The sequence below is a fragment of the Diplotaxodon limnothrissa genome, linkage group LG15, assembly GCF_057381915.1.
Source record: "Diplotaxodon limnothrissa isolate DT_005_m linkage group LG15, D_limnothrissa_male_GT1.1, whole genome shotgun sequence".
Lineage (NCBI taxonomy): Eukaryota > Metazoa > Chordata > Actinopteri > Cichliformes > Cichlidae > Diplotaxodon > Diplotaxodon limnothrissa.
Genome location: NC_140610.1, coordinates 23,272,488 through 23,296,007, shown reverse-complemented (window position 1 = coordinate 23,296,007; position 23,520 = coordinate 23,272,488). Strand labels below are relative to the sequence as shown.

The 23,520-nt window shown below is 41.3% G+C and overlaps 1 protein-coding gene and 1 non-coding gene across 2 annotated transcripts in view; one reads left to right on the top strand and one right to left on the bottom strand.

The window, feature by feature from the left end:
• Positions 1 to 1,199: 1,199 nt before the first annotated feature.
• Positions 1,200 to 23,520, top strand: part of LOC146617543 (tubulinyl-Tyr carboxypeptidase 2-like) — a 33,846-nt gene continuing 11,525 nt past the window's right edge. The window contains exons 1-5 of the mRNA XM_085372644.1: positions 1,200 to 1,365; positions 2,427 to 2,864; positions 17,575 to 17,663; positions 17,866 to 17,922; positions 18,228 to 18,302. Coding sequence (XP_085228770.1) covers positions 2,544 to 2,864; positions 17,575 to 17,663; positions 17,866 to 17,922; positions 18,228 to 18,302 — 542 coding nt within the window. The 5' untranslated portion in view covers positions 1,200 to 1,365; positions 2,427 to 2,543. The remainder of the gene's footprint in view (positions 1,366 to 2,426; positions 2,865 to 17,574; positions 17,664 to 17,865; positions 17,923 to 18,227; positions 18,303 to 23,520) is intronic.
• Positions 19,956 to 20,028, bottom strand: trnat-ugu (transfer RNA threonine (anticodon UGU)). Its single transcript has one exon. It is a non-coding gene; the product is annotated as a tRNA-Thr (tRNA).

Below are 23,520 nucleotides of genomic sequence, written 5' to 3'. Positions count from 1 at the left end.
ACTCCACCAGTCTTCTCAGCAAGTCTTCTAAGTGTCTATGTTTGACCAGCTGGAATATAAAACACAAAGAACTTTCATACAGACCTGTTTCCCATTTAATCTTTAATGTAACTGTAATGCTACTGGCCCTCTGATGATTTTCCTTATATGTCAAAATGGAGTCTTTTTTATGAGTAAATCAAGCCAAATAGGTGTGGAATAATTTTACACTATTCTACAATCCATCATGTTTAGGGAGTCAGTACTATATGGGAGGCGACATCCATATAGTACTGTGCAGAAGTCTTGAGCCACCTCTGATTTCTGTATATTTTGCTTCCAAAAAGCAACACTTTCTTGTCTTGTCAAAAGTGCTCCTTAGCAATAGTGCAGAGAGATGGATCTAGACCTTCAGTTCATTCATCTGGTGTTTGCTGAAGTGGCATCAGACGTGCTGTCAGTGGAAGGTGGTTGTCAAGAAGCCATTCTTATAAAAGAGAAAACGACTAAGGTGTGCCAAATTGTTTGTGTGCTGTAACAAACAATTTGTCCATAAGGTGGAGTTCTAAGTCAAGTTACGTTACTACTGCAAATGTAGCAGCCCATTATTCATATTGCTGCGTCGAGTGCCACAAAAATATCACACATAATATGACAATTTTTATTTAAAAAACCCCCAACAGGTCCTGTATATTATTGTGCCACACATCTAATGCTAGGTGGGAGGTTTTCACGTGTCTACTTTGTTTCTAGTATGTTTCACATATAATTGTAACATCAGTAAAAAATAATAATAATATTTTTTTTTGTTATTTAAAAAAATGCATTCATTATTGACAGTTGGAAATCACAATAAAACTGATAACTCTATATTATGGGATGTGTGTGGTTATAAATTTATGCCATTAGAATAATTTGACTGTAGTCTATCTATTTGCTTAGGTTTCTTCCAATGTATTTAAACTCATTCTTACTAAGAAAAAGCGTCCAGCCCCTAAAACAATATATTCCAAATCAACAGTTATAACAAGTGGAAGAAAATCCAATTTGTTGCAGATCTATCACTTGTTGACCTCTTCGTCCATCAAAATTAACCAATCAGAGGGCACCACCCGATCCAAAAAAGGTAGCGAATACTCTCTGACCCGCCTCTCTTTGTTAGCTCGACCAATGAGAAGCTGTTGAGCAGTGACAACCGTAGGGGATACGAGCAACGGACAGATACGGGAGAACAGTGGCCGCTAGTAGGACCGTTTTATCCCCAATGATTTAATCACATGAGAGGGTAAAGAAGCGTTTTTATCACCATGAAATTGGATTTTCTGAGGAGGTAGCTGATATCGAGGCTCCTTGCAGGCTGCTGACAGAGAGAAATGCAGAGACGAGGTAATTTCCCCGTATTGTGGTGGTGGGAGGCAACGGCCCCCGCAGTGTTCCGAGATACAGCGGCAAAGCTAGCAAAAACAGTAGAGGGGAACTTCCTGGACGGCGCTATCAAAATAAAAACATATCCACAGACAAATGATTTGTTTCGTTACGGTTCTGTGCGTAATTACTTTTAACACGTTTTAGAAGCCTTACAGGCAAGCAAATGATGGAGTTGTGAGTGTCCTCTGGTGATTCGCAGTAATCAGTTGTTATGAACGATTGACCAAAGTACTGGTTTTATTTTGAAAGGAATCGCGCTCTAATTCCTTCTTAGCAAATGTTAGCTTGTGCTAGCTTGACATATAGCAGAAGAGGTGAAGTTACAAAGCCTTGAACCAAAACAAGACTTTAAAGCCTGTGGTGGACAACGCCGCTTTGTTATGAATGGAACACACCTCCCCTTGGTGACTGATTTTAAGATCTAATGCCTTTTCAACCGGGAGTCCGATTGTTTATGTGAAATAGAAGCCTTCCTGGAAAACACGATACGGTCAGGATGATAACGGTTGGGATATTTCAGCTGATTCAATCAAAAGAAAAACTTAAGTCGACATTAAGTTGCCTTTGCTCTGTTAAGTTACACTTTAGTGAGATTTAATCAATTCATTCCGCAGATTGCTATATTGTGTCGAAATACTGTGTATTTCATACTCATGAGTTTATATGACTGCTAATGTTGATTTTTAATGCTCGGAGGGTTTTTTTTATCAGCTGTTGAGCTACTCTGGAATCAGAAGTTATTATTTATGCATATATTGTTTTTGGTACATTTATTGTCGACTGTTGCTGCATTTTTGGCTTCTTTATCACAATCACCCCTTTTCTTAAATACGGATAACGTTGATTTTTTTTTTTGTAACAATTCAGTGGAAAGTACCTGAAAAAATCCCCACTGTGTTATACAAACACTTTTTGTAGTGATCCTTGCTGGGCAGTCATGTACATGTACTGTCGTTTTAAAAAGCATAGTTGAGTTAATGCGTTTTCTTTTTCCTTTTTTTCCCCCATTACCACGTTAGACCTTGAAGATCAACATGTGCTTTGCACTGCTCACTAACAAAAAGAAGCTCTTGTAGCTGGAGGAAGATTGCCTGCCCTAACTTTTCCTCCTCCTCCTCTACTTCTTCCTGGGGCCAATGACTGGACCCAACTCCCCAAACCGGACTGGCACCTCTACAGCCAAGCTGAGCAGGCATGGCCGGTCCAAGAGCACCAGCTCGCACTGTCTCCTCCGCTGCAGCACCCAGGAGTCCTCCTCTTTGTCTCCCCCAAAGAACAGCTCGAGATCCCCCGAGGAGGAAGAGGAGAAGGATGGAGGGGTTCTTTTCTACGTTAATCGATCTGGTTTTCCTATCGAGAGTGTCACCTGGGAGAGGATGTGGTCCCATGTGGCGGCCGTGCACCCTGACGGACAGGAGATGGTGGACAGGATACAAAATGCTACATACCTTCCCAAGGTAAGCCAGCTGGCCAAGGGACTGGGCCATCTCTCAGTGCTTTTAAATTCTCTACTGCAACAAATGTCTTTATTAATTAAACTAGATGTTATGCTTAGACATCTGTTGGTTTGTTTTGATTTGTTACTATCGTTTATGTGTTACAGAAGTGCATGCCATTTTTACTCACCACAGTAGTAAGGTTGGAATTGTTTTTACCTTGTGTGTGTGCATGTCCTACAAAAGCAGGTGTTTGTATGTCTGCCTTTCAACACGAAAGGGTTCAGATATGCATCTTACATCAAAATGAAGGCCAAGTTTGATCATGATTTGAGAAGTAACTTGCTCTGAGACAGGTGTGATCCTAGTGCTTTATGGACTCTAGTTTTTTATTATTTCATTACATTTAGATGGAGTTTATGGCAGCATTTTGGTGTTCACTGCACCCCAGTTTTTCTTTTGCCTGAAGCAACTATGATAGACTCCAGCATAAACCGGGTTGCAAAAGAAAACCTGGTTGGCATAGCACAAGACAGTTGAACTATTTTGTCTAATTTTCCTGCTAATTTTCCTTCTTTCTCATAACACCATAGCGTAATATTTCTCAGTTGAGCCAGAGGGCTTTTCAAATGACATCACTGTGTGTAGTAGTAAAAATATGACAGTTAGATGTGCACCAAGGTTTTCTTCACTGTTAATGGACTTTTTGTGAAGGGTTTCACTGAGCCCTCTGAGGTTCCTTGAATCTTCTCATCTCAAAGAAATTCAAAGATCTTCTGAATGTGCTGAATGTACTAGGCTGTCTAGTTTGTAGGGACTATATGATTGCCTGGGTTAGAGATGGGTATGTGGAATAGCCATGTTGGGACATAACTCTGTCCTTACATAACATACTTGGCTGCCACAAGATATATTAAATCATCAAGAGCTTTTTGAACGAACAGATGGATTTTAAAAGCATTATATATAGTATATATTCTATATTATATCCTATCTTGCAATGCACTTACTCGTCATTTTTATTATTGATTAGTATGCTTGGTATTTCCTTAATGAATCAAAGTGAAGCTTTTTAATTGTTTTTCACTTTCTGTCTTGTATGACATGAAATCCTCACGTCTGATTAGCTAAAACACATTTTAATTCTCACATATCCTATCTATAACCAGGCACATCACTGAGTATAAACTGTTATTTACAGATTCAGTGATTAAAGTTGACTACATTTAATTGACTAATTGTTGCAGTTAGATGAATCTACACTTGTATGGATCATTTGTTAACATTGCAAAGAAATTTTTTTTAAATAAATACATGTATCTGAGTCACTGCATTATAAAAAATACTGTTATCTAGCTGTGTTATCCTTCCTGTTGCTGTGACTGTTCCAACTTTAATGAATTTATGTTTTTATAATGTTAGTCGGGGCGTCAGATAGTGTATCTCCAAGTCGTTGGCATAATGGTCGCCTTAGGTGTTGATGTCAGCCTGTTTTCACAGTCTGTTGTTTCTCGGATGCACACTCTCAGGTGTACACACAGACAAATGCATGGCATTACCATGACAACAGTAGTGCTAAATTGAGCCATCATACCTGTCAGTTGAAATTAGTTCTGCATTTTGGATTTGTCACATTGAGTGGGACTCGGTGTCACTTCTGAAACGCGTACACACACACACACACACACACACACACACACACACACACACACACACACACACACACACACACACACACACAGGCTTATTATCATAACCTGTTTGTTTGTTAGAAGACTGTTTCGATAACAATAATAGGGTATGCTTATAGTGGCATTAAGACCCAAGCAGCGGTTCCGAATGACAGCAACATCAGGAAGAAGGAACACGAGAAGCTCGAGAAATACCAAGGGCTCAGAGAAGAGCTCGAGAGGATGTGGAGGGTGAAGGTGTCGGTGGTCCCAGTGGTAATCGGAGCACTAGGTGCAATGACTCCCAAGCTAGGAGAGTGGCTCCAGCAGATCCCGGGAACAACAGCGGAGATCTCTGTCCAGAAGAGCGCAGTCCTAGGAACAGCTAAGATACTGCGCAGGACCCACAAGCTCCCAGGCCTCTGGTAGAGGACCTGAGCTTGAAGGATTGACCGCCCCCAGGGGCAAGTGGGGAATTTTTATTTATGTGTGTGTATATATATATATATATATATATATATATATATATATTAGGGGTGCAACGATATTCGTATCGATATTGAACCGTTCGATACAGTGCTTTCGGTTCGGTACGCATATGTATCGAACAATACAACATTTGTAATTTATTTTATCAATTTTCCTTCTGACGATGCTGTCTGTGTTGAGCGCTCAGTGAATCTGTGTTCGACTACTCCGCCTAGGCTGCACTGTCCAGCGCAGATCCACTGAGCGTTCAACACAGACAGCATTGTCAGAAGGAAGAGCGCAGGGCAAGCTAGCGAGACAGAAGTTAAGCTCTCCTTGCAACAGGCAAATTGAACCTCATTCAGATCTGGCGTTTGGAATTATTTTGGTTTTCATGTGACATATGACCCTGAAGGTAAGCGAGTCATGGACTAAAGTAAAACAGTATGTTGGATGTGCCATGCAATGCTCAATTACATTGGTGTGAACTAGTGTGTTAGCGCAGTTAGCTCGTTAACGTGTTGGCCGTCTAGCCCCATGCACGGAGCGATCGGCGGTAGCTCGTTAACGGAGATTTGCCGTGTTGTGGCGTTAAGGTCATTTCAACGAGATTAACCTGAAAGCACTAGTGGGAACACAACGAATATGACTGCACATTTACGCCGACATCATCCTAGTGCAAAGACAAGTGGAAGCAGACAAAAAAAAGCAAGCTTGCTACTAACTTTAGCTGAGTCATTTAGACAGCTGTTAGCACATGATTCTCTTTATATGTTTAATATGCTGCTGAGAATATAGCCCAGAAGAAGCGGATAGTATAGCTTTTATTTTGGAAAGAGACATTTCTCTGTAATAAACTCTCTTTTCCAAAGATGAGTGATTCCTCAATCAGATACAGGGCTCGCAATATCGCTAGCCCGACGTCCCGGGGCTAGAGATTTTTTCAGTCGGGCTACCAAAATCTATCTCTTCCCTGCCCGTCGGGCTATTGTAGGAAAAATATATGTCAATGCTTTTGCATTCTTTCAGAAATGTAGCTGGGTAATTATGTCATTGGCATCGGTGAGCCACTGTCAATATGTGACATATTGAAGTCGCGTTTGAATTTGCGCTTGTTTTTTTGCTTTCACTTTGCAATCGTGCGAACTGTGTATAGAGAGCGACAGCACTGATCTGTGAGTGATGATAATTTGTGCACCAATTCCTCTGACATCGTCTTATTAATCGTTAGCTTACTATGCAAACATGACAAGTGAAATCTCCCGCAGCAAGCTTAAACATGTGAGAGGTTGATCGCGCAGAGAATCGCTGAGCTTATGTGAGTGCGTGTGTAAAAGCATTTCAGTTCTGCTGAGCCAAATAAGACAGGTCAGGGTGAAGAAGTGACAGCCAAAGAAAAGCTTACCACAAAACGGAGAAGTTATGACAAATCAGACTATAAGGCAAAAAGAAAGTGCAGCTTTATGGTTTCATGGACAAAAGAATTTCTGTGGCTGCAATATGATGAGCTAAATAACCAGGGCTGCACATAAGTGGTCCGCAGGTGCGCATTCGCTGTCAAAATAAAAAACATGCACAAGGGTTAGGGTTAAATTTAAAAACTGTGCTTTTGAGTTAAAATATATATGTATAATTTTAATAAATGACAAATTAAAAATGCATGAACATTCTTTTGTATCGAAAAAATATCGAACCGTGACACCAAAGTATCGAACCGAACCGTGAATTTTGTGTATCGTTGCACCCCTTATATATATAAGCTTGAAACCTGGATACCCCGTAGCCGGTTACCAAGATTACGTGAAGTACCCTCAGAAGGTCTGCTAGATGATGTTAATGCAGCACTACGGACAATACCTACAACCACGATTACCGACACTAACAAGCTGATCTACAATACGGCAGCAGTGATCAGTGAGATGCTTGGCTACAAGTTGAACAGCCACAAGGGGCAGTACCCTCCATGGAGAAGGAGGCTAGAGGGCAAGATCAAAGTAGCACGGAGGGAGGTTAGCCAACTAACGGAGTTGCAGAAAGGTGCGACTTACCTATTGGCTAAAGAAGCTGACTGCACTCCACGAGCGTCTGGCAGCACAAATGAACCAGCTGCTAGTTAACGAGAGACACCCGGAATGGCTAACCGAAGGTTGGACGGTCCTGATCCCCAAGGACCCCAAGAAGGGACCGGTCCCCTCCAACTACCGACCAATAACCTGCCTCAGTACTACATGGAAGCTCCTGTCAGGCATCATATCGGCTAAGATGAACAGGCACATGGGTCAATACATGAGTGGGACACAGAAAGGAATTAGCAAGAATACCAGAGGCGCAAAACACCAGCTACTGGTAGACAGAACAGTCAGCCGAGACTGCAAGACCAGACTGACCAACCTGTGCACTGCCTGGATTGATTACAAGAAGGCCTATGACTCAATGCCCCACAGCTGGATACTGGAATGCCTAGAATTGTACAAGATCAATGGGACCCTAAGAGCCTTCATCAGGAACTCAATGGGGATGTGGCGTACAACACTAGAGGCCAACTCCAAGCCCATAGCACAAGTCACCATCAAGTGCGGGATCTACCAAGGAGATGCTCTGTCCCCACTGCTGTTCTGCATAGGCCTGAACCCCCTCAGTGAGATCATTAACAAGACTGGCTACGGATACCGACTACGGAACGGAGCAGTTGTCAGCCACCTCCTGTACATGGATGACATCAAGCTGTATGCCAAGAGTGAACGAGACATCGATTCACTGATCCACACTACCAGGCTATACAGCAATGACATTGGAATGTCGTTCGGACTGGAGAAGTGTAGTCGGATGGTAACAAAGAGAGGGAAGGTAGTCAGAACTGAGGGGATTGAACTACCAGAAGGCAACATTGCAGACATAGAGGACAGTTACAAGTACCTGGGGATCCCGCAGGCAAATGGGAACCATGAAGAGGCCGCTAGAAAGGCTGCAACCACCAAGTACCTGCAGAGGGTCAGGCAAGTCCTGAGGAATCAGCTGAATGGTAAGAACAAGATCCGGGCCATCAACACGTACGCCCTGCCCGTGATCAGGTACCCTGCTGGGGTAATAGGCTGGCCAAAGGAGGAGATAGAAGCCACTGACATAAAGACAAGAAAGCTCCTTACCATGCATGGAGGGTTTCACCCCAAGTCCAGCACCCTGAGGCTGTACGCTAAGCGGAAGGAAGGGGGCCGGGGACTGGTGAGTGTCAGCACCACAGTCCAGGATGAGACAACGAACATCCAAGAATACATTGGGAAGATGGCCCCAACTGACCGAGTGCTCAGTGAATACCTCAGGCAGCAGAAACCCAAGAAAGAGGAGGGAGACGAGGAACCATCATGGAAGGACAGGCCCCTGCACGGTATGTACCACCGGCAGATAGAGGAGGTGGATGATATCCAGAAATCCTACCAGTGGCTGGACAAAGCTGGACTGAAAGACAGCACAGAGGCACTAATCATGGCAGCACAAGAACAAGCTCTGAGTACAAGATCCATAGAGGCTGGGGTCTATCACACCAGGCAAGACCCCAGGTGCAGGCTGTGTAAAGATGCCCCAGAGACAATCCAGCACATAACAGCAGGGTGCAAGATGCTAGCAGGCAAGGCATACATGGAACGCCATAACCAAATGGCCGGCATAGTGTACAGGAACATCTGTGCCGAGTATAACCTGGAAGTCCCGAGGTCAAAATGGGAGATGCCCCCAAGGGTGGTGGAGAATGACCGAGCTAAGATCCTGTGGGACTTCCAGATACAGACGGACAAAATGGTGGTGGCTAACCAACCGGACATAGTGGTGGTAGACAAACAGAAGAAGACGGCCGTAGTGATCGATGTAGCGGTTCCGAATGACAGCAATATCAGGAAGAAGGAACACGAGAAGCTGGAGAAATACCAAGGGCTCAGAGAAGAGCTCGAGAGGATGTGGAGGGTGAAGGTAATGGTGGTCCCCGTGGTAATCGGAGCACTAGGTGCGGTGACTCCCAAGCTAGGCGAGTGGCTCCAGCAGATCCCGGGAATAACATCGGAGATCTCTGTCCAGAAGAGCGCAGTCCTGGGAACAGCTAAGATACTGCGCAGGACCCTCAAGCTCCCAAGCCTCTGGTAGAGGACCCGAGCTTGAAGGATAAACCGCCCGCAGGGGCGTGCTGGGTGTTTTTTATATATATATATAAACACATATTTATCTTTGTCTGTTGCTTCTGAGGCCCCTCAGCCCAGATTTTCCTCATAGTTTCCCGTCAGTGATTTGGATGAATGCTTGTTGTTTTGCAGGCAGAGGTGAAGGGAATCCGGTTGTTGTTTGGCTCTGCTAATTGGCCATGTGGTCATTAGTGACCTGGTTGGCTAGCAATGCCAAACTCACTTACTGTGTTCCAGATACAAGGACAGCATCAGGTTGTGTGTGCACACAAACACACTAAACTGTGCCTTGTATATGTAGAAGTATCTACTTTTGGACAGATTTAGCGTTGCATATTGTAAGACACACTACAACTTGCAGTCTTCAGTGAAGCAATAATTAATACGAAGAAAATATAAACACATTTTTATGTAAACAATTAGTCTACTTTTTAAAACCTTCAAATTGATGTTTTTTTTCTTCAGTGTGTCTAATCTAGACTTGCATACATTATGAATCAAGTCTCACAAATAACCTGTTAAATAAAACTGTTTAAAAGTCCGCTGTGTTGGACTACAACTCATAGTCTGTGTTCTTAGTCAACTCGGTGTCATAGCCCATGAACATGATTCCACTTCAAAGGTGGAGTTGGAATCTGTCCCGCCGCAGGTCAAGATCAGACCACCAAAGTCACTAGTGATTCTAAGCGTTATTGAGAGCTTAGGCAAAAATTCACAGGGGGTCACCTTTAACCAGGGATCAGTACCGTTATGTTGCAAAATTGGCTTAACTCAATTCAATCTCATAACAGCCAACAGAGTTCCTCTGCTAGCTAAGTTAACCAATGAACTAATATGACGTTAAGTAATGCTAAGAATCACCACTTAAATCTGATTTACAAATATAATAAAAAAAAACCATCAGCTGTGTAAGTTATACTTCATCTACCATTTTTGTTATTTGTTTCCATGGATTTCGATTCCTGTCTCTGTCTATTGTAATGTCTTGTGTTGGTGCTTTATGTAGGTATCTCCATTGTCAGTTGGTTTCCATTGTAACTTTGTTGATATGTAACCTGGCCCCGTGGGGCGACCGTGGCTCAGGGGATTGGGAAGCTCATCTCTAACCGGAAGGTTGCTGCTTCGATCCCCCTGCTCTCTCTGTCCTGGTCGTTGTGTCCTTGGGCAAGACACTTTACCCTACCGCCTACTGGTGTTGGCCAGAGGGGCCGATGGCGCGATATGGCAGCCTCGCTTCTGTCGGTCTGCCCCAGGGCAGCTGTGGCTACAACTGTGGTTTGCCTGCATCAGTGTGTGAATGTGAGAGTGAATGAATAGTGGGATTGTAAAGCGCTTTAGGTGCCTTGAAAAGCGCTATATAAATCCAATCCATTATTGTAACCTGATACTCCTTCTAGTATGTGTATGTGTGTGTGTGTCTATAAGGTGTAAAACGGGTGGTTACCACAGATACAGTCACAACTAACCAAGGTGGGTTAACTGTGCTTTAAGGTGGGGAAAGAGAACAAGGAGAAGACATGAGAGTGAAAATGGTTTTGCTTCCCTAATAGGACCGACAGTGAAAGCCAAAAATGTTTAATTAACTTATTAATTAGCATATTATCGTCATATAGTGTAATCTGAATTTGGTAGTCTCTGTTAATGTGACATTTCTAACAGCTGCTGTTTATAAAATGTAAATTTATAATTTATATAAATTTACATTTTATAAACCATTTGTCGTATGACAGTAAGACAAATGGTGAGAGGAACATCATTAGCCACGATATAACTTTGTAAAGATAGTGCAACATGTGGTAGCTTGACATGCTTTTTAAAATATAGGTCAGTATTACAGTCTATGACCAGAATCCTTGTCACCATTCTCTGTGTCCTAACACCATACCACAGCACCCAAATAATCCCTCTAATACAATCTGGGTGGTGGATAATCTCTGAATACCAACTGGACTGCCTGAAGGGTTTTTGATGGGGAAACAAAACAAGCGAGAACTCTACAGAGCAAAGATCTGTTTTACAACCAAAGCTTGAAAGAAATGATTTGATTCAGGATATAGTGTCTCCAAAAGTTGCAAGCCTTGTAAACTACACCATAATTACAGCCAGTACTCACTTTGCAATTTTTCCTGAGGGTTTTAAATTTTCACTAATTTTATCTGAAACATTTCGGTAAGCCCTAAAAGCACAGCGTGACAGGTTGAAGCATGGTCTGTTTTCATGTCCTGCTGTGTGTTCTGTTGTGCTACATCTGAGGCTTGGTTACTGGTCAGTGGAACATGAGCTAAATCTAACTGTACAGATGCTGTCAGTCGAGGGGAAGGATACATTTGTTTTTCATTTCCTTTGCACTCTCTTTCCCCGAAGCACCCAATATCCATGGACCTGGTTTTCTGGGCTAAATCTGGTCGGGTAGCCGTGGCCTCTAAAAAGTCCCAGTCTTTACATGTACACTTGGCTGAACGATGGCAATTAATCTTCTCAGGCTATTACAACAGATTGAATACAGCTTATTTGCAACCATTCACTAAATCACACTAACCAATTTACTTCTGATTAGAGTCTAAAATCAGGTGAAATTTGGTTCCTAAGAGACAACCAGCCATTGTTTCAAAAGTGCAGACATGTTGATTTTTATTTGGATTTCGATTCTTCTGGTTCCTGCTCACTATTTTAAATCACGAGACTTTGACTGCCTTTCTCCTAGCTTTAATTTGTGCTTTATGGACTGGATTTTGGTCCTTACTCTTATACACTTGACTGACTTTAATAAATACTGCACTATAGATTTTAATCTGTTTAGAGAGATGGGTTAATCTTTACTTTACTGATCCCACAAGGGAAATTGTTGTGTTACAGCAGCAGGATAAAGAATAAAATACAATCTACAATAAACAACATTAAGTAAAAGTCCTCCAGGTACATAGTGAGGGTCTTATACTGCCAGAAAAACAACTTATGTATGCAACAGATTTTTAAAAAAGAAAAGAAAAATTGGGTTAAGTTAAAGAAGAGTAAAAGGTACGATTAAGAGAGTAGATAGTAGAGCAAAGTGCATTAATAAATAATATGTGCACTATAAATCTAAGAAACAGCTGTAGAAAGATAGAATACAGAAAGCTGAGTTAAGGTGTTGCTCCACAGACAGATATCAGGTTGTTTTTAACCTTTGTCACTGCGAACATATGTTTAGCATCATCATCATGGCTTGCTTACTTAAGTTTCCAAAAAAAACGTGATGAAGCTCAAGCAAGACTTATGGACCAAGGATGAGCTTATCTTGGACTTTTCATCTGTTGCACCACCCAACCTAAAAACCTTACAGCTCTGCAGTCTTCCTCTTACGTAGGCCAATCCCCTTCCACTCTCAATGATACCGCTCATCTGGTCTGTTTACATCACCAGTGGAGGAGAGCCAGTTGTTTTGGCGAGATGCAAGAGCTCCTGGGTATAGCCAACGTTGTCCGGGCTAAAACCAAACTCAAAATCACATGTCTACTTCATGCAGCTCAGAGCCTCAAGCAGGAAGTCTGCAGGGGTTATATCTTCTGATGCCTGGAGATTTTGTAGCAGTGGTGAAAAGAAAGGGACAGGGGACAGTTTTTGACAGGACAGTAGAGTAAATGGGAAGTCAGAGAGAGAAAACAGGGCAATGAAATGCAAAACCATGGCCCCTGCAGTGACCTGCTCAACCCAATGTAAAATATTAAAAAGCCATAGTGTAATGGCTTTTTTGCTTTACTTTTCTACATCTGGCAAAGTGTTGGTCATCACGTTTTTCAGTTTTTTTTCAGGGAGGAATTCTTTTAAGGGTAAATGTTTCTCTTCAATGACAATAGGATTTATTTATTTTGGTTGGCCTTAACAGATCACAGTACAACTATAACCTTTTAGCATTGCCCCAGCAGAATGACCTGAGTGACATAACAAGTGACATAACAACAAGAAAGCAGGAAAAAAATCTGCAGCTGACAGATTCCCAAAATGATATTATTTTTGTGGGATAGTTTAGCGAATATGACCTGTTATATATATTAGGGCTGCCACAAACGATTATTTTGATAGTCGACTAGTCACCAATTATTTTTGCGATTAGTCGACTAATCAGATCATGCATCCATTGAGCGTAAAACCTACAGCTTATTGCACCAGCATGCATCTGCTCTTATATAACTATCATTAGCTTACAGCTTTTAAGTGTTTTAGGTATGTGCTAACTAAAAATAAAGACAAGATGATTGTTTAATTTTTAATGAAATTTACAGATTGTTTCGGTGAAGTTTAATAAACTCAGCCGTCTGCTCCTTGCTATCTAAAATATAACGGGACCCCGGAGTATATTCTCGAGCATCTCACACTTCTGATAGTCAGTTGTCTGCTTGACGTTTATTCAGCTGTGTAAAAACTATAACTTGAATCGCAGCCAAACTGATTTACTCAGGAACAAATAAAATACCGAAAAAAGCCAAACAATAACATTTTAAGTTATCTTAGTGACTTGTATATCATGTTTAACCTGAGTAGCGAAAGACAGCGGTGGGTTTGAAAATGATGTGCCGGGAGTCCGGTGTTCTCACGGGCTCTAGTGAGCCTTGAACCTGGGCTAGGTATCGAGCTGGTGGGTAACAGACGTCTCCGAAAACGTCAGAGCGCTTTTGAAAATATGAGATGTCTTCTTCTTCTTCAGGGTTTAACGGTTGGCATCCTTGTACATGCAGTGCTGCCATCTTCTGTTTCAGTCCGTTATTACACTCTTAAATCCTACTACTTATTCCTGCGTCTTTTGGGATATTACAAAGCTTCAAACGACGCGTCAACTATTAAATTGGTCGTCGACGATTTTGATAGTCGATGTAATCGTGACTAGTCGACTAATCGTGGCAGCCCTAATATATATCAGGGTCCAGAGTAAAACAGTGCTGCTGAATTACAGACATCCCTATGTGTGTAATTCAAGTAGAAATGTTTTGGCTCGGACGTTGATACATATGGACGCCTGCCAACAAGGATTACTGCAGACAGATGTGCTCTGAGGCAAAGAATTACAGACAGCAGCAGTAATCTTCAAGAAGGTTCAAGGTTCTTTATTCATCACATGCATAGTTATACAGGTATAACACACAGTGAAATGTAGCCTGACTTGTGCAAAAGGGAGGGGGGGGAGAACATTATATATAATATATACATTCGGTGACTGTGTGTGTGCATCAGATTTGAATCACAGATAGCAAAGTTGCTTTTATTTTAAAATTTAATTAATATGACCATAAACTGAAACTGTGTGTGCGTGTGTGTGTGTGTGTGTGTGTGTGTGTGTGTGTGTGTGTGTGTGTGTGTGTGTGTGTGTGTGTGCTTATCATAGTCTTGCAGCAGATACAAGCCACAGTTAAGTACTGCTGTCTGCAGTGAACTAGTGGAAGCCTTCAGGGAATGCTGTCATTACTTTTCATACAAATGAAAAAAGGAAGTCTTATGCTGAGGATTAATCATTGGTGTCTCAGCTGTCTTTTTTGCACACACGCTCAGAGAAAAAGGCATTCCTTGGGATGTCCCGCTCTAAAGATAACTTGACAACAGGAAATTTGATCGGTCTCTCTCCCTCTTTCTGTCCTGCTTATTTGTTTTGAATATTTCATCACACAGAGCAAAAGTGCTTTAAAGGTTGTAGAGGACACAGCTATCTGTAGTATCTGTCACCTTAGTATTACCCAGCATACATTAAAGACAAAAACACTCATCTGTTTATTTATACTCCCAAAAAGCTTGGATAGATAAGGCATGGAATTGTAAATAAATTTACATGTCTTGCTCAGCTTTAATAATTTGTTAACAACAGCTGAGCCTGTTCTTAAAACTAGTTATAAAATTAATTTGACTCTTGGCAATTATTCTGCAGTTCTCTTACTATTTTCCACCTCCTTTTCTTTCTTATACTGCCTTTTACTGCTCATCCCCCATTTCCATCAAACAATTTAAAATTCAAAAACCAGGACAGTCATACTGTCTCCTCTGTGTCCCAGTCGCTTTGTATTTTGTCTGTGCTGCTGGATGGGATATGTTAGTCCTTGAGACCCAGCAGAGGGGAGACGGATACAGATGATGTTTAGATCTGGTGGATGTAAAGCTGGCTCTGGACTGTAGAGGTGGAGAAAAAACATGTTGGTGAAGATACAGAAGGAGGACAAAATGACATATGAGAAGAGGGAGAAAAACGAGGGGCGTTACAGAAAGGGGGGAAAAAAGATGATAGATACGAATATAATGGGAAAGAAAGGGCAAAAGAAGAGTAGAGTAGAGTAGAGTAGAGATGACTATAAAAACATAACAAAAGGATGGTTGGAGAAGAAAGAGGAAAAGGGACAAGATTACAGAGGAGGGAGGAAAACAGGAAAGGAACCAGTGACAGATTAATTATCAGTGTTAACTGTGGCTCTGAACTGATGCTCTCCAAGCTGAACTCTTAATAGACAGGGGGAAGGCTACTGCATCCTGACACTGTGTTGCTGTCTACAGTATATTATAGTTAATAAGAGTGTGCTGCATATTGTACATATATGTCCAATGTGATTGCTTAACGCACGCTTCACAAGGACATTAAGCTGTGCAAGTCACCATCATCCTTTTACTGTAGCGGAAAGGAGAGAGGGGAGGATGATAACGGAGAGATCAGCACTCATCTCACTCCCTGACCCAGACGAAAGCCGCTTTAGTGTGTTTGTGCGCGCGCACGTGTTTGTGTGTGTGTCAGCTGCTGTAGCCACTCCATAACGCCTTAGTGAGGATTTCACTACATGAGAGATTATGTGGTAGTAAAACCTGCTATTTACTGGTTTGGGCCAGCTGGCAGACTGATTTATGGGCTGAATGACTTTTGACTTGCCTAATAACTGTACGAGTGGCCAGTTGGCTGATTATTTTATTTGCTCTGTGACTTACTGTCTGACAGGTTGCCTGGCTGGCTTGGCGTCTGCTTTAAAGTCGATTTGACTTTTTTGTCTCTATGGAAACACAAGTTAATTGGCAACCATTTAAGCTAGATTTAATAATTTCAATTTCAATTGAGCCTTGTCAGATATTAGTTTAAACATATGTGTGTGTAGCCTGTATACTGTAGCAGTACTGTACTGAGTGGGATCAGGCTAACTGTCAAAATTGTCAAACCATCGTAGATTATGGACAAACCAAGGGACCTAGATGAAACGGTCAGATGTAGGATAGCATCAGCTCAGTTTCACTGAGGCTACACTGGCCCAAACATAAATACACTAAAGTGTGTATGTGAATTTTAACTGCATGTTCCACATAACATATCACATAAACCCTTGAACCAGTCCGAAGTTAATCACCTTTGATCATTTCAATTTAGTTGTGTCATATAGCTTAGCCTTCTACCAAGAAGCTGGCTGCACATAGAAATGAAATTAGCATTTCTATCATTTTAAGTTTGGGCTCAAAAAAAACATATAATGCTGCAATTTTATAAATATGTTTTGGGTTACAGTGTGACTCTGTTTGTTGTGACAGCATTAGTGATTAAATTAGAAATGTGTCTGTTTATCATACATGAACGAGGCCAACAACTGAAGCGTGTAGGTGAAATACCTCCTGTGGGACTGTAAAACAAACCTTTCTGACTTCCTTCTTTTTAAATCTTTCTTTATGGAAACGAAAGACAAGCGACCAAAAACACTGTAGCATGCAGAGCTGTGTCACCATGTTGTTCTGTTGTCCTCCTTCTCACTTCCCTTTTTATGCTGTCAATAAAGAATGGAGCAAAACCCACAGGAAATGATAGGCCTTGTGCTATGGTTCACCCTTCCTGCACACAAACACGCGCAAACACACACACACACACACACACACACACACACACACACACACATATGTACATCACGCAGGCTGCCTGTGTATGAGGAAGCTTCAGTCTGTATTTCAGCCTGACTCACCCTCTCTTGGTGTGGTCGCGTCCGTTCATGTATCCACACTTGCAGCCGCTGTTTCCTCTTTGTAGTGGTTCTTGTTGAGGTGAAACAGCTGCCAAAGCAGCAGTGGGAGTTCATTTTCACCCCATGTTGCTGTTCACCATGTGGGTATCTGTGGGCGTAGAGGTGGTGCAGAGAACATGACCCTAATATCTTGAGTTAGAGACTTGCTCATGTTGTGTGTCAGACATGCACTGCACTCGAGTATAAAGAGAGGTGAGTTTCTAATGAGGTGTTTGTTGTTTAAAAATAAAGAAGACTGGTTTAAGGAACAGCGGTGTGTGTCAGCTATATGAGATGCAATGAGTCACAGCACATTAGGAATGCAGGGTTTTTTTAAAGATGGCGGAAGGTGGTTTGGGGGCTCTGAGTGTTACCATATGTCGACTTACTGAAAATGATGTGGAAAAAATATCTCTAATGCTCTCTCTTTTTCTCTTTCCAGCATCCAATTCCCTCAATTCCAACTTTCAAGCCATCCATGTCTGTCCCAGACTGGCTGTTGGCCGTCCAAAACTTCATGAAGGCTCTGCAGTATCCTTTATCACAAGCACGACAGGGAGGACAGTATAAGCTTTTATCTGTCAGGTGAAGCTAGTCCTGCTTGTGCCTCACATCATTGGATGCTCTTATAGACTTTAAGTGATCAAAACACCATAATCACTTATGTCAATAGGAGTTGAGCCACAGGACTGAAGTGTTGTAAAGTCGCTGTTGTCCCTGACATTTCCATCAGATATAACCACACAGGAACTCAGTTCTTTGAAATCAAGAAGAGCCGTCCACTGTGTGGGTAAGTGAACTGCAGCTTTGGCAAGTACATGTAACTGTACACTGTGACTCAATCACAGTAATATAAACAGAACTGTCCTGTTATCACCCTTTTGTCATCATCTTTACTGATTGGATGAAAAGCTGGCTTGAATAGGAAGCAACAGCTAAGTTGCTTGAGTTACTTGATTATGACTTTGGGATGTAACATTACCACAGTGCCTAAATCATGTGTCTAATTCAATGCTGTCTCTGTGCAAGGTGTATTGCTTCCAACCCTTCCCTTTCCTTCCTCTTCCTCGTCTCATCATCTTCCTCCCCATTCAGATTAATGGAGACAGCAAGAGAGATGATCAGGGAGTCTTTACCAATCAAATGCCTCGAGGCCGTCATCTTGGGAATGTATCCTTTCCTGTATATACACACACACACACACACACACACACACACGCACACGCACACACACTAAGCAGAGGGCCAAAAGGTCATTTTGTTATTTGTGGGTGAAATCAATAAGACATGCTGCTGTAATATCCTAATGCTCCCCACCATTGCCACTCTTTCCAGCGCTTGCCGTGTTGCTTGGCAACAAGCCCACTTCAAAGTTTAACCGACACCCCCCCCCCCCCCCCCCAATACTCACCAGCTTAGTATCATCCAGCAGAGCTTAAATTTGAAAGCAGCAGTGCTTTATTTTTGCAACTCCTTCTCTATTGCGATTTGAGAAAGTGTTTTTTCAATTCCTTGAAAACATGTTTGCTTATGGCAAAATTAGAATCTGAACTCGTTCTTCATCATTGTTCTAAAAGGAAATGTTTGTTTTGACTATTTACCACAAGTGATTTGCCAGTTGTTTTGTTGTTGTTGTTGTTTTTGATATGCTGAACTGTAATGCTTTTCCATGCACTAAACTCCAAATAAAGCCATGCAGAGGTGCTTAAAAACTGCAGTTACTCTAGTGGCTACTTGGTTCCAAAGGCCAGTTGACACCCAAATGGCTATCTTCACAGAAATACACTTGTACTGAGTATGTGTGTCATTTTGAAGAAAATGTTATAAAGTGATTTTATTTTTAAATGGTAAATTCACTAAGGCGCTGTTAAACCATCCTTGATTTAGAGTTATTGTTTAAAATGACTGTTGTAGCAAATGTGCTGCTTCTGTTTTGTTTCATTGATTATGTTTATCAGACCAAAGTAACATGTCAAAAGTAACATTTTTCCATATTGAAAAAATATATTACCAGCTTTAACCATTAAACTGAAAGATACAAAGTATTATTTGATCTATCAGCAGATGTTGAACAGTGGCGGTTTGGATGGTCCTGTGTTTAAATCCAGTCTGGGGCCTTTCTGTATGGCCTTTCCAGTGTATACCCCACCTGTTGCCCCAACAGAGCTTGGATATGCTTCATCCCTTACCCTGAATTAGATAAGCAGAGCAAAAAGGGATGGATGATTTTTCAGAAGTTGAATTCTTTTTGAATTTCGGTCCACACTTTATAAAGCCTACCACATTGCATTGCAACATTCATTTGATTGATTGGATTTGCACACCTGTGAAATAATGGCTTAGTTTGCAAAACAAAATATATTAAAATTGTTTCAGTGCAACCAAATACTTTTCAAATACAAGCAGCAGGTCAGGAAACTAGGACTTTTGAGTGTCACCAGATGAGAGATTTCCCTCCCCGTCTGTGAACTGTTGGTCCAGTTTCGCATGTGCTAGTTTCATATTTGCTTTCCTCAAGGGCTGTAAGGGTGACAGCTGACAGTGACTTTAATTGAGACTGGCTTTAGGGAGAGAGTGAGCTGGGAGGGACGGTAGGAGCTCTGGGGGGCGGGGGGTCACCATAGGACAGGAGAATTTATAAGACAGTGGCAGTTTTAGTTTTTTTTGTTTGTTTTGTTTTTCCATTTGCTGCATGCCCTTTAAAGAACCCCACAGTGACATTCAGAGCTATAAGAGACAGTAATTGTGTGGTTTCACCTTTGGTTGTGTTATGAGGTCAGGACTGATAAATATAATTTAAGCGGGGTGAAAAGAAAAGTTCTCAGGCCCCAGCGAGAATTGAACTCACGACCCCTGGTTTACAAGACCAGTGCTCTAACCACTGAGCTATGAGGCCTCACCTGTTGACCGCAGTGGTTTACGTGTAATTTGAATGTCAACCAAGGCCACACCAATTAATAGACACGCCTTCCTTGGATTCCAGCTATTGTTATGCTAATGCATAACCAACCTAACCAGTTGATTTTGAAATGTCTTAACGCAATGGATCATCAGTATTAAATAATGTCCTAAATAATATTATCACACATAAAATACAGTGACTTAAAAGACATAAAAATCTGTATGGATCATTGTGAAACAAGAATGACCCAGTGTCATTCACACACATTTACCTGCAACGTTAACCTACCTGGTAACTCAATCAAAACACTTCATTTGTGAGAAAGAGTCACGCTGTGAGAAGTAGTGGAAAGCCAAGATAGAAACGTAGGCAAGAAAAAGGGATGAGTAGCCACTGTTGTAGTCTGTAATGGTGGTGGCTGTCTGTCTGGGTTTAGTCTGCTTCTGGTTCTCTGTTCTTCCACGTTATCAGTGATCTGAAATCTCTCCAGGATACGCAGGGTTTATCTTGGGTCCAACCAGCTCTGTGTGTGTGCATGCATGTGTTTGCATGCGTGCATGTATACGCGCGCGTGCGTGTGTGTGTGTGTGTGTGTGTGTGTGTGTGTGTGTGTGTGTGTGACATGTCCCATTGTATTAGCCATCACTGACTGGTGCTTTGCAGAGTAAGGCTAGAGCACAAAGCAGCCTCCACTTGAATCCTAGTGTAAAACTTAGTTGTTTATAAATATAAAAATAATCCAGCAAAATCTGCCATTATACAATATATATAAACAGCATGAAGCATGTAATATATATATATATATATATATATAAGGTTTTACTGTTTTAAAATAAGGAAAGACCACAAAGCTGGAAGTATCCTAGTATATCCTTGATTAAAGGAAAAAATATATGTAAAGGGAATTTTATGCTTCTAAAATATTATCTTTAATCTTTGCACTGACATAGAAACTTGAGGAAGGGAGGGTAGAGGATTGGAGAGGAAAAGGATGCAAAAGGTAAGAGGAACAGTGAGAGAGTTAACCAGAACATTGTTGCTGCAACGAATTTATATTTATTATTAAGCTTTTTCAGTTACCTCTGCTTTTCAGAAACAGAACAAGTATGGATTTCTGTTGCATTAGAGCATCCCTGTGGGGCAGAGAAACTAATCCACAGAGGTTTGTTTTAATTTTTGCTTTAGAATTGACAGATGGATGAGTAGTGTGAGGTAGTGATAGGTGCTCTTTTAGTCGCAGTCTCAGTCAGGGAGCTACTGCTAGCAGTGTCACATGTCCTCTGGCACAGGAAGTACGCCTGTCTAATGAAGCATTCATTAGCAAGAAACAGCAGGGTGTGTTGGTGTATGATTTTCATGTTTGTATTCATCCTGTAGGATAAATATTGATCCAAAATGAAACACTCGCAGGAATCTGTCAGAGGAAGTTAAAGCTGATGCCAAACATAAACATTTGGCGTCCAGGCATTCTTGTCATTGGTGGATCATTCTTCATTTTTGCCAATGAAGAAAAGGAATCACAATAAAATATGACACTCATAAAAGCTTCTTACTAATGAACATGTTTAAATATTTTTTATGATATTTGTTATTAGAATAGGATAAGACAATCATCAACCCTGATTTAAATTATCTCTTGTCAGAACTATTGTGGTTTAGATTAATTTTGTGACAGTCGGTTATATCAGGATACCCAGGATCAGTTTTTGGGGGCTTCTTGAGCTTCATTGGTAATCAGTAAATACAAACAGTAAAAACAGTAAATATTTTCAAAGAATCAAAGATAGTGACTGTGCTGTGATTTGATATCTATTTACATGATTGCAAATTAAAAAAAAAAGACAACTAGAACGGGACGATAGAAAGAGCTGCCCTCTGACTGATCTAATCAACAGTGCAGAGAGAGAGCTCTGTTCTGTGCCAGGAAGGCACGATCTTGCTGCAAAGTAGTGAACTCCATAGGCTTTTGTTGCTGAAAGGATGTAAAAAGTTGCTAAAAGTAGCAAAGAAATTACCAGGTTTGTGTTGTTTTGATAAACTGATGTTTGCTGATCCTTTTTGTAAGTGAGAGGGATGTCAAGTGGACCAGTTAAGAAGGTGTATCAATATCTGAGTCTGTGGATTGAAAACAGTGTGCCTACCTAAAATAATATTTCAATATATGATCAATATGATACAAGCAAAAGCACATTCTTAACACATTTAACTCTATTTTGACTGTGCTATTAATTGATTAAGTTATTTTGTTAAGGGGAATAATGCAGGTGGTATGTTTGCGCACAAATAAAACCTATGTGTGACCGTCCAAGCATTCATCCCAAGGTTTAGTCACTTGGGCAGCACGCTGACTGTGGAAGTTCAGTGGTTTCTTTACTTGACTGTCCAGCCAACCCTGTTTAGATCCGTGTTCTACTTTAAAACCACAAACTCCCCCACACAGCCAGAGAGACACATTGAAATACATTGGTATGTGCATGTCATCAGTGGTCTGCTTTGTGAATATTTAATGAAAACACAGCAGTGCTGTGGCATCCAGGCTGGTGAAGTGACAGACATGTGTTCTAACCAATGGCAGACTTCCATCCATAGGCAGAATAGAGCAGATGGCTGGCTACTGGCCCACAAAGACATCTTCCAAGTTTCTCTGTTGCTGTATGGTAGAACAGATTGCTACAGTTGGATGCATGTAGCATGAAGATGTGCAGTACACAGGATGAGATCTGTCTAAATATAGATTCAATAATTTACTGAAAATCTGATCTTTTGGATGCATTTCCTTCTAATAACGAGTAGCTATAAATTTTTGTGATTGCAAAAACAGAACTAATATATAGAATTCAATTGGAAAATCAACCCTCAATCACTTGATTTGTCACCTCAGTAAAAACCTTCCTCATCAGTATTAATAGCCAGTCTTGAGTTTGACCTAATACAGCACGAAGCTTAGTTTCTAAGTTAAATAGGTGATAAAGAAGGGTGTGTTTTGGGGCGTGGCCTAAAACAGGACTGACATGTCTTTATGGTATGAACATGCAGTCGAATCCTGCCTTCATTTGTGACGTCTTGGTGAGTCACTAAGATCAGCAGACATATGATCTGATGTGTGTGTTATCGTGTCCTCTGTACCAGACAGATCATATCTCTCTGCCCCTGTTTTCCTTGTTGAATAAATGTAAAAACATCAGTGAACCTGACAGATTCAGTAAGACCGATGGAGCTGCACAAACTCTCATGAGCACACAAACTGTGTTCAGAAGACATTATTTACCCAGTGACATTTTCATACTATAGGCCTTCTGAGAGTCAGACTGAATCTCATTTCAAACAACTCAAGCTGCTTTGCTTCCTCTGCTGTGACAAATTCAAACAAATACACTTTCACTCTCAGGTTTGTACTCAAAGGTAAATAATTTTTGAGCAGTTCCAGAGGTGCAATAAAAGCACAGCAGACATTTATTTTACCCCAATAATATTTTTACACCACAA